This window comes from Aulonocara sp. 'chitande type north' Nkhata Bay, linkage group LG10 (assembly GCF_057382095.1).
Source record: "Aulonocara sp. 'chitande type north' Nkhata Bay isolate Kocher_YH1m ecotype deep benthic linkage group LG10, A_spYH_male_GT1.1, whole genome shotgun sequence".
Classification (NCBI taxonomy): domain Eukaryota; kingdom Metazoa; phylum Chordata; class Actinopteri; order Cichliformes; family Cichlidae; genus Aulonocara; species Aulonocara sp. 'chitande type north' Nkhata Bay.
Window position 1 is genome coordinate 16083983 of NC_141353.1, and position 12319 is coordinate 16096301.

The 12319-nt window shown below is 39.3% G+C and overlaps 1 protein-coding gene across 1 annotated transcript; it reads right to left on the reverse strand.

The window, feature by feature from the left end:
• Nucleotides 1-1431: 1431 nt before the first annotated feature.
• On the reverse strand, nucleotides 1432-9509 carry sms (spermine synthase). The gene is made up of 11 exons (XM_086308624.1): nucleotides 9374-9509; nucleotides 8208-8328; nucleotides 4973-5060; nucleotides 4582-4646; nucleotides 4326-4501; nucleotides 4040-4196; nucleotides 3796-3883; nucleotides 3492-3606; nucleotides 3318-3397; nucleotides 3011-3126; nucleotides 1432-2478 (listed from the first exon to the last, which is right to left on the reverse strand). Exons 1-11 carry the CDS (start codon nucleotides 9417-9419, stop codon nucleotides 2448-2450), a joined length of 1083 nt encoding a protein of 360 aa, XP_086164750.1. The 5' UTR covers nucleotides 9420-9509; the 3' UTR covers nucleotides 1432-2447.
• Between the last annotated feature and the right edge of the window lie 2810 nt (nucleotides 9510-12319).

Here is a 12319-nt window from a genome sequence, read left to right on the forward strand (position 1 = left end):
TGCATTTCCAGTTAGTGTCCAAGAGAGCCGTGACAATGTAAACAGCATGCACTTAAGCAGGATGTCTGGAAAAGCCATTGGAGCGTTTACCCTTGATACAAGACTTTCGATTCCTCCACTGATCGGACATTTGGTGGCACACATACTGTCTTTTACATTCAAGTGAAATTAAAGTTTTCACTGGTCTCTATTGCAGTGCTGTAAAAAGTCCAACCTTACTGCTTCCAAAGAAACTAATAGGGCAAATATCAGCCAAATGCACTTGATTAACTGGTCATCAGAAAGTTTGAGCACCTCCATTAAAGCAGAAGCTAGGTCTCTTTGCTGGTGGGGCAAAAACACTCGACTCTACAGGCGTTGGTATGTTCAGGTAATGACAGTACAGTCATACTGGTTCAGACTTTTTTCTGACTTGTTTGGAAGAGTTCCTGAGAGGAAGTGTGATCTCTAGAAAAAGAATACAGCAACACAGCTTAGGTTTGCAAAGTTGCATCTGGGGGAAAAAAAAACAAAAAAAACCCACAAGATATGTCCTTTGGTGCTAATACGCCGTGTTTGGTTTTCACCAGAGATGGCACCGTGTGTTATGGCCAAATACCTCATACCATTGTCAAGTACGGTGGTGGAAGGGTGATGATTTGGGCTTGTTTTGCAGCCACAGTACCGTTGAATCAACTAGGATATCCTCTGCATATGTTCAGGACAATAGAATACAGCAGAATAATGAATTGAAATCTAATCTAAGGAAGTATTCACCAACAGCAAAGATGATGGTAGAAGTAAAAGTTCCCTGGAGGGACCTCCCAGCAAATTCCTCCCAATGTCAGACCATGCAATACTCAAACTGTGAGAAACTTAAAAACAAAACGGACTCTAGCATTTAACAGGCTGAGGCCTGTAAAGACTGAAGTATGGCTTGTTTGGAAACATTGCTAGCAGAAAACTTTCTCCGTAAAAAGAATATAGCAGCACATGTTAGGTTTGCAAAGTTGCATTTGAATGAGTAATAAGAGTTCTGGAATAACAATTCTGTATACAGTACCAGAGTACTCTGGAGTCAAACTGATAAACGTCACTAGTTAACTACTGGGTTAAATGGTACACCAATTAAATTAAACCAGTTGGTAGTTTACCAGAGTTTTCATAACACACCACACAGCGTCACTAGTATGGCATCTGTGTAAACATGTCACAGAATGAGAAACCCAATACATTCTAAGCAAATGCAAAAGCTGCTGCAGCAGTTTGACATTTTTAACCTCTGCCTTATTTTTTAGATTTGATTAGTTAAGTTTAAGATTTTGGCTGACAAACTGGTACTTTAAGTTTTGGACAAATATTAGTTCTTACGAGGAAAACAGTCACGTTTCCCGTCTCTTGCATTTTTCTTAAGATAACAGTGATCAAGAGGAATGAGTCAAACACCACAGGTATGTTCCCCCCAAAAACAGTTTAATCATAGATGGTCAAAATCATCTCAAGCAGGAAAGGACAGCATTTAATGAAATAACGAATAAATAAATGTCCCACAGGGTAGATCAAATGTGCATTGTACTGTATATGCAAGCTACATTCACCGTCCTTTACGTGCACCTAATACAGTCTTAACAAAAACTTTATCAGGCAAAAACAAAAAGGTGCCGATAAAACATGACAAAACAGCACAAGCAGAGGTGGCAGTAACTTTGGAGAAATAGTTTCCCTTTTAAAACACTTTGATTTAAGCCCCTCAGTCCCGCTGGGCGTGACCACCTTAATACAACCTGAAAGAAATCACATTTGAAAGGCAGCAACAAAAATGAAGCATAAAAGTGACACTTTGGGTATGCTGCACCTGTGCACTGGCTCACGCAGAGGCACGTTCATTCAACTTCATAACTCAAGATTACAGAAAATGAGTACATATGTATGGGAAATGAGTTACTCCACATTATCAGTGTATAAAAATCAGTGTTCCAACAGCTCCTTCAGAGCACATGCAAGTGGACATTTATAAGGAGAAAAAAAAAAACCTCAAGTAACAAACAATACAACTGACAAGTTGTAAAATTAAAAGAATGGGGATGATAAAACTGCAATTATGCCTCGAGGAGAACTGAGTCAGCTATAGAAAAAGAAAAAGTATATATACACACATATACTCTCATAACTTAACCACACCAACTTGACTGGTTTAAGCTGGAGTGTTTTTCAGTCAGTGTTTGTTAACTGAAAACAGCAAATTAAATTACTTGTCTTAGTCAGCAGAAGCTCACCAATGTGCACAGAGGTGTGTGAACAATTCAGACTTTGGAAATATCTGAATAGTTCCTAACATTTAAAACTAAACTGAATTTTGTGTGGCCTCCAATTTTCAGGCTGCATTCAATTTGCGTACAAATGAGGGGTACAGAAGAAATTAGGAGCCTTCACATTCCAGCTGCTGAGAATTTCAGGAGATAACTTGTTTACTTTTTCCAAGCGGTGTAAAAAACCCATCTGATAGTTGAGTTAAGGACTACACATGTACACAAAAACAAATAAATGTTAGACTGGATTGAAACTGAGCTAGATTGATGGGGAAGACCATCTTTATTCACCTGCATGTGGCTTTGGTGTGTTAGTAGACTGTTTTTCAATTAGATCAGTGGTGTTTAGAGTGCATAGTGCTGCAGTGCGTGCAAGCGGCACCTGCAGACAGACGCTTAGACTGGATTATTAAAATCAGATGGTCCTAATGTGCCTGCTAACTAAACTACACTGGCAGGATCAGGTGACCACAGCAAGCAAATATCCCAATTTTAATAATCAGTCCATATGCAAAGGTGACCTTTGACAGTGCCTGAATGTCTGGGGTTTTGTTTGGTTGTTTTTGTTTTTTTAAAGCAGACACTTTGAATTTCTCCCTCACAGTATAAGAGCAAAACACCATTATTTAATTTCTCTAATGAAAGCAGAAATGATAACCTAGCCTTAATACTTCAATTCAGTAAACATTTTTATAAATTATGGGACTTGATAGAAAGGATACTGCTCCAGGTAGGATGGAACACACACCACCTCTTTGCGGAAGTCCACTGGACACGAGAGCCTTCCCAGCCGTTCCTCAAACAGATTCAGTGCCTCGGTCAGATTTGCGCTGTTGCCCTGATGGCCAGCAGCAGAAAAGATTCATGAGACTCATACAGATAAATAATTAGGCCCTGACACACAGTAGAAATGATGCTTGGTCATCGCATGAAGTGTTTCAAATAAATTAATATTTAGTTCACCTTTAAAAACAGTATTGACAAAATCCCCCAATCATGAACTGTATGGTAAATTAGGAGCAGACTCACCTGTGTGAAATACTTTCCACTGGGATGCAGCACTTTTATAGATAGATCTAAAATGAGACGCAGGAACTCCCACGTAGAGTCTACAGAAACCAGACAGCATGTGACAAGTTAAACATTTCTTCACACTGCACCTGTGTGCCACCTTTCCTGATGTATGGCTATTGTTATCAATACCTTCTTCTGGCGAGGTGGATATTGGGATTGCAGTGAGGTCATTAATAACATAATCAAATGTCCTTCCTTCCTGGACATACTTCTTCAGCAAGGGAACACAGTCCTGAATTAATATCTGCAATCCATGAGACGAGGAGATTATTCAAAATGCATCTTCAATTTACCCCTGCTTCAAAACTTTTGTCCTGCCTATTGCCGCTTTAAAAATAAATATTAATAACGCAAAACACATTTTGAGCAAATGTGCACACACACAAAACAAAAACAAAAAAAAAAAAACCACACCACACAATTCAGCACTCACTTGGTAACAGTCTCCCTTCAGGTTGTCCAGGATATCACCACAAGTCTTCCTCATGTATTTTTTGCACCCATCTATCACCTTCTGGTCAATGTAGAAGCTTTATTAAGGAACAGTCAGATGCGCACACACAGAATTACACTGAGAATAATGCAAATCTAAGTGTGGAGATTTGGAGTGATCTAAAAAAAGTGAATGTTTGCTTTAATATGAACAAAGTCACTCAAATGAAAGCTCAGTAAAGGATATCTCCACCATGGTGATCATCTTTGGCTTTTGTTTGACCAACTCAGCAAGTATTCCTCCATCACCTCCTCCTAAAATCAGCACTTCTTTTCCAGCGTAGTTTTCTTTTCCACTGCCTGTGATGGCCTGGGTGTAGGCAGAGTCACTCTCTGCAAGGTCTGCAAGAAAAATTTGTTTTTAAAGGCAAAACAAATAATTCTTATTAGACTGACTCTACTAAGTTAAACAGTCATTTTGAAAAAACAAAATCTTGTGTGCAAGCAACATGCCATGATTTATATACTTACTAACGTCTCCATCCAGAACTAGAATATTCCCATACTGCTGTGAGTGCAAAATCTTTATGTTTTGGTATTCAGAATCCTCTTCATACACCACCTTGTCAATGTCATACTCAATTAGTCTGCCATCGGCTGTGGGCCAGTAGCGGTCAACTTTTGCTCCTCGCAAAAGGGCTGGAAGCCTTTTGGGAGGTGGGGGGGGATAAATAATACTGCACCATGAAGTACGATACATTTACAAGAACAATATAGTGATACTTACTTTTTAATCCTTGTAATATTGCCATTTAAGAGAACTTTCAGCTTATTTTCCAGTGCATTCAAAAGCTGTGGAGTAAGAATAGATGCAGCTTAAACTTTCACCAAATTTGTGAAAGGTTTCATATTGCTACACAGACAACCCTAATGCAAAACACATCGGGAGTAAACAACACCATAGTTGGTGTAATTTAACCCTCCGTGTATGCACTAGCATTTAGGGATGTGAAAGTGTTTGAATACAGGAAGCCAGTACACAGACAGTAACTGTAAGTATCTTTTGACAGGCACTAAAGATGCCTATGGTCAAAAAGGGTTGGGTTATCATTATATAGTCCCAGAGATGTTTAACCTTATTAGTTTCAATGTTTCAATAGCCCTGTGTATGCTCTTACATTGTCTAGCTGTGCAATGTCATCATCTTCGTAAAACTGCAAATCAACTGTGACCAGCCCCTGGGAGTGCACACGCAGGACAACAAACCTGAGAATTGATGTAGGAAAGAGACAACGATGCAAAACAAAGTTAGAGGAACACTAAACTAAAAACAAAAAAAGCCACTCAACGTGTGCAATGCGACCTCTCAGAGGAAGCTGTGAAAAGTTCCTCTGTTGCAAAGAAGTTTGAAGGGTAATATTTTTAAAGTTTGAAGAGTTAACTGAAACATTCCTGCAATGCTGTCCAACTAGAAGCATGCTCAGGATTTATCAGGAAGTCTATCAAGAAGCCGTAGACATTGCTTAGAGAGTCAGACAACACACAAGTTTTAGAATTCTCCAAAGACCCACATTTGGTGAAAACACATCCTGGCTTTGGGATATTAGTACACTTATTTATTAGGAGTGCAATGATACACAAAATTCACGGTTTGATTCGATATTTTTTTGATACAAAAAAAAAAAATAAAAAAATAAAAAACCTGTTTATGCCTTTTTAATTTGTCATGTATTAAAATTATAAATACATATTTTAACTCAAAAGTACAGTTTTTAAATTTAATGTCGCTGAAACAACAAAGTAATAAAAAAATAAATATATCTGACTGAGGAATCACTCATCTTTGGAAAGGAGTTTGTTACAGAGAAATGGCTCTTTCCAAAATAAAAGCTATACTGTACGCTTCTTCTGGGCTATATTCTCAGCAGCATATTAACCCTTGTATGGTGTTCGGGTCTGTGAGACCCGTTTTCAGTTTTTTTTCAAAAGAAATTAAACAATTAATTATTTTTTCAACCTGAAATTCATTGGCTTTGGCTTATTTTCTGTGAAGAACATAAATCCAAACTAATTTTCAATGACCTCATACTGTACCTCCCCCCACGCATTTACATTACATACAAGGTGTTCGGGTCCACTGGACCCAGGTCTAATAAAAGTGTTGAAAGTGAAGGTCCTGTGTTCCCACACTCTGTCTTCCTCCTTTCTGGTGCTGCTGATAGTGTTTTCTTCCCCTCCTGCTCCTGCACAAAGTTGCAACATTGTTGAAAATTCAACTATCAACACCGTCTGCTCTGACATTCCCACACATTTTACCCTCTTTCTTGAGGGATCCAAATTTTATTTTCTCATACCCTGTCCCACCTGCAAATTAGGGGCATAATATTATAAATAAGACTTTGCCAGTGTGGTTCCTTATCCCAACTGATCAAGATGGCAAAAGATTATCTGCTGCGAGGGCCATCCAATTGATTTTGGAAGAGAGAGGGGCTTCGGATGATGATGTTGACAAAGAGGTTTCAGAATATTTCACATTTCTGAAAATTCAGAGTCTGACAGTGACTTTGAAGAAGAGGATGAGGTTGAGCACCATTTAGTAACAAAACGAAGACGAGTACCCCATCTGCAGCCAGCTCCAGGACCAGAACAAGCCCACCAGACAGCAAGTGAAGAAACATGGATGTCAATAACTGGTGAAATTGAATGGTCTTCTTGCCCAAGAAATGAGCCACCCTGCAGAGCTGTTACTGGGATAAGCCAGGGCCAACACGGCTGACAGTTACTCATGTGCAGGACATCAAGTCTTCATTTGAGCTTTTCATCCCAGATTCCATCCAGAAAATTATTCTGGATTGCAGTAATCTAGAAGGAAGGTGTTTTTTTTGGAGAGAGGTGGAAGGAGATGGACCAAATTCATCTAAGAACCCCAAAGGCCTACTTTGGGGTTCTTATCCTTGCAGGAGTTTTCAGGTCCAAAGGGCAATCCACAGAATCCCTGTGGGATGCAGAAACCAGCAAGAACCTTTCCGTGCATCAATGACTCTGGAAAACTTCCACAAAATTTCCAGGATTATCCGTTTTGATAACCGAGACGACAGACCAGCTCGATGGCAGAGAGACAAGCTAGCTGCCATCAGGACAGTGTGGGATAAGTGTGTGCACCACCTCCCCTGTTTTACAACCCTGGGCCTAATGTCACCATTGATGAGCAGCTGATCCCATTTAGTTGTGGAACATATTGCTTCACATGTAAATGTGTTGTGTCTTACCACTCACTCCACTTGATTATAACTGATTTATGTTTTTTATAACATTTTATAAAAAACAAACAAAAAAAAAGAGAAGCACATTAATTCATAAATGTGATCTAACAAAGGTAAAGGGAAAAAATTAACCATGTTTGCTGTTCATATGGCTTGTAATTGGGATGAAGTAAACATCTGTTCAGTAATTTAACATAAAATTGTTTGATAGTGTTAATTTGGAAAGCCAAAACTCTAGCGGGTCCACCAGACCCATGAACACTGGCTGAGTAACAAAAATATGAACACCACACAAGGGTTAAACATATCAGGTCCCCATAAGGAGAATCATGTGCTAACAAATGACTCGGGTCAAGTTTGTACCATACGTGCTTGTTGTTTTTGTCTGCTTCCACTTGTCTTTGCACTAGGATGATGTCGGCGTAAATGTGCAGTCATATTCGTTGTGTTCCCACTAGTGCTGTCAGCGTTAATCTGAAATGACATTAACGCGGATCGCCCCGTGCATGGGGCTGGACGGCCAACACGTTAACGAGAAAACTGCGCTAACGCACTAGTTCCCACCAATGTAATTGAGCATTGGGTGGCACATCCAACATACTGTTTTACTTTTGTCCATGACGCGCTTACCTTCAGGGTCATACGTCACATGAAAACCAAAATGGTTCCAAACGCCAGATCTGAATGAGGGTGGGGGAGGTTCAATTTGGCATGTTGCAAGGAGAGCTTAACTTCTGTCTCGCTAGCTTGCCCTGCGCTCAGTGAATCTGCGTTCGATTACTCCGCCTAGGCTGCACTGTCGAGCGCAGATCCACTGAGCGCTCAACACAGACAGCATCGTCAGAAGAAAAGTTGATAAAATAAATGTAAAAATTTTGTATTGTTCGATACATATGCGTACCGAAAGCACTGCATCGAACGGTTCAATATCGATATTAGTATTGTTGCACCTTTATTATTTATTTATACAGACACAAATCTGATTGAAGACGAGCCAACAAGTACCCTAGCCAGATTAGCTTTAAGCTATCACATCCTAATACACAAAATGTTTTGCCCAATTAGGATTTAGTAATCCAAGTTTTACTGCTAAAGAGTTATAATTAGACTGAAGGAGTCACTTTTGTTTGTGAAAAAATATTGACCTTACCTGCCATTCTTGCCCACAAAGGTAGCAAGATAACCATGCCCGTCTGTATCATGAATAGTCTCTGTCAGTTCCTGTTCATGAAATATAGACAGCAGACCAGACACTGTCGAGGCAGGGTCAACTGAAAGAGGGAGCAAATAAATCTGATGTGAACAAAATATATTAATCAAATACAGCTGCACTTCACTTTCATTATCATATACTCCATTTATTATCTGTGACAAACTTTGGTTCCTCTAAACAGACTTCTGAAACAAAGGGTTTTTAAAAAGAAGAAAAAAAAAAAGCCTAATGACAGTTTGAATCTTCATAGCTTCATTCTCACACCACTATCAGTTAATGGTAAAACCACAACAATGGCAGACATGCACGTCTTCCTGGATGATTTTAATTGGACTATAAATGTCTGGCAGAGCCCTCAAAGCGCACGGGTGCCAATTTACTACATGCGTTTACTGATTATCGAGTGTTAACGGGGTCACAGACTTAGGTCGACGAAAAGCGCGTGCTGCATGATTAAACAACGATTACTCACACTTGATGTTATAATTTATACTTATGAAACAGACACACCTGTATAAGTCCTATAAGTCATAAAACAAATCCGCATTATATTAATTCAAGCTGTACTTTTCGCAACTATTTGATGAGATCGCTCGGGCCCTCTGTTATTGATTACAGAGACTTGCTAACACGGCTAGGCTAATCATAGCCATGCTAGCCAAAGCTAACTTAGCTCTAATTAGAAAGCTTATGCTGCACTGACAGTGATGTGACTTTGGTTTCAACCGTAGTTGCTTGCGCTGCTTTATCCACAAAGATACCTGCTAAACAGACATTTACGCTGACCTGTAAATATGTGCCACTGACATTAAATATGCATACTGATGTGACAGTTCACGAGCTAATAGTGGCCTACCAGTGTCAAGCCGTACCTGCCTACGGACAGGGGTTTGTACTGGTGGGCACAAGCAGCATAGCACTAGGGCACATGCATATAGTGCCTAAACATGGGCAATGTACCAGTGGCACTTTATAATCCTGGCAGTATTGACTATAAATTAGCAGGCCAAAACTAGCAGGCTAGCAAAGCATGCAGCCCTGATGCATAACGAAATGTAACGAAAGACCTTCCTACAGTCAGCTATGCATCACCTTCCTCCTACCTGCTGTAGAGAGGTTGAAGTCGAGAGTGTAATGTCGGACTGCCATGTCTCACTACAACCGTCATCCATGCCTGGGATAGCAGACTGCGAACCTTTATCTGCAGAGACAGGGGGCGGACCCTGTTACCGCTACAGACTGCACTTGCTAAAGTGGGCAGGGCTTCTGCGATGACCGTGAAGTCCTATTGGCTGCGGCTGACGTCAAGGTGGGGATTCACTACGTCACCATGCGTTAATCAGGACAAGTGGGAATTTTGATTTTAATATCATTCAATCAGCGACTGTTAAAAGTTTCACAGTCATTGCATTGAGCGCATGATGTTACACATCCTATAATCAAACAAATCTGCACATATTGTTACCATCTGTCCCACTTCGTGTGTGACTGTACAGAACTTTTCTCTTTTATCATGTCCTACAACGCATAATGGAACAGTATCTTGTTTTTTAACTGACTCTAGTTTACAAAAGGGGAGTCTCAAACATGAAAGATGGACAAGTACAGCCAGGAAACCTGAATCTTTCAAACAACCAGCAAGCCCTCTGTAACAAGGCCCTGGATTACAAGGGGCCACTTTTGTACTCTTATGATTATTCTATATTTGTTTTTACTTTATTTTTTATCTTTATTTCTTTGTATGTTCTGTTCAACAATTTCGTGCATATGAAGTATAGTGACTAGTTTTAAAGATATATTTCTTTTTTGTCACTTTACACATCATAAAAACACAATACTGAGCTACAAAATACACACAGGACTCCTACCTAAAGGTATTGAATATGAAAATGTGCATGCACGCATGTTTATTCTTTCTTTACAAGTTTGTAAAGAGGGCTGATCTGAGATATTTAGACAGGGCGGGGGACGGACTGTTGCACATGAGGTGCCGTGTTACAAATTTGCATTTCCATCATGAGGGCAGATATAAGTAAACAGGTGCGGGGTATTGTACTTGGAATACTTCCTCAGAATGCTGTAGGACAAGACTTTGTATTTTGTAGGCTCTAACTGGCTGCCAAGAAGACTGTCCTTGTCAGCAAAGCTGCATATGACTATTGACACATTTCTTTTAAGATAGACTCCTGTCATACTTTACAGTGCTAAACAAATTTAAAAGACCACCACAGCACTGGTAATTGCTAAAAATATATATTTATTTTTTGTTGCTGCAATTTCAATTAAGATGTTTCAAATTAACTTTTTAGTTTTAAACAAGTTTTTGACAGATTTGTAAAAGATTTGTTTTCTTGTTTTTGTGACAGGCGGTCTAATAAATTTGTTAAGCACTACTTGAATGCCAAGCCTCTAAAATAATAAAATAATTTTGTTATTGTATGTTCAGAAAAAAGGATGTGAATGAAAAAGACCTCTGCCAATGCTTGTTCAGCCAGTATATGTCATTTATATTATGTTATTATATTACTTCATATTATATTACCTTTATATTACTGGTATTATACATATGTGATTACACAATGTAAATTCGCACATGCAGTACAATCCTAAGATTAAACAAGACGTCTCTTCTTTGTCACTTTACACATTACACACCTTAAAAAGGCAATATTTACTTACAAATGTACACAGCATTCAGCATTCATGAATGAGTGTGTATGTGTGTGTGTGCACGTTCACTCTTTTCTAGAGTTTGTCAAAAGGGCTAAATGAGTCCTTAGTATAACAGCCTGGGGGGAGAGACAGTTGCACATCTTGTTAGCTTTCAGGCTCCAACAATTTCTTTTTTTTTAAAAGAAAAAAGCCTTCTGGCCTTCTGGCCTCTAACTGGTTTTGCAGTGGTGATCATCAAAATGATTCCTTTATTTTTTCTGTCATGAAAATGATTTTATTGATATCATTTTCACGTTTTCTGTCTTGTTTTAGAGATTTTAGCAACCAACTTTGCTTTCTTTGCTATGTTTGTTTTTGGTGGTGGTTTTAGACATTTTATTGTTATTTATAGTGTCTATTTTGTTGTGTACTAAGTTACACAGACTGCTGTGATACTGATACTGTTTATAAGTGCCCAAACCTCTCTCTGAAGATATTTCTGTTTGTAGACGTCAAGAAACCATGGTCACGTGTGCTGCTAAATTAGTAAGCTAAACCTTAGATGTCTTTAAATGCAGGCTAATTTTCTAGCTAACCTGGCTGACTTATGACTGTATGGCTGGCTTAGAAAATTTAAAGACCTGAATCTTGATTCTTCTGTGACTTTTTAACTTTGTTAAAAAAGAAAGAAAAAAAGATTGTGGTTGCTACCAGCAACTGTAAATAATAGTTTTTATTGGTTCACAATGAAAGTACCTTTATTTTGAAATATTTGAGGGACTAGATTAGTTAATAGTTTGTTTATTCGTTTTTTTTTATCTTCTTCCAGTCTTCCCAGGTCCGCTCACAGTTGCAGGAGACTAGGTGGGCACACCAGGGGTCTCTCGTTTCTCCCCAGCAATAGATTTCAGTTTGCTGGAAACATTGCTGGGGAGGATTTTCCAGTTGCTCCATAACTTGAGCACATAGTAATCCCTCAAGCAATCTACAGCTCCAGCTGGTCATGCCTGGAAAACCTCCAAAAGAAAGTCTCCCAGATGGTATTCTAATCAGACGCCTGAGCCATCTCGTCAAACTCTTTCTGAGCAAAGGAAAAGCAGCTCTATCCTGAGCTGTGGATGTGCCAGATCCATGGACTATTTGTGAGGCTGGGTCCAACCACCAAAGCCAGGTAAAGTGTTTAAAGAATCCCTCCAGACCTAATTAGTAAAGTGGACGTTTGGAAGGTAGATTGACTGCTAAATCAATAGCCTTGCCTCCTGCTCAGCATCCTTTCTGTGACAGTTTTCAGTGACTCACTGGTCGACCTGTCCAAAGGCCTCTTAGAAGGCAGCAACTCACTCACAACCCAGAGGAAGCAGTCCACCGTTTTCCAACAGTGAACCATGGTCTCAGAC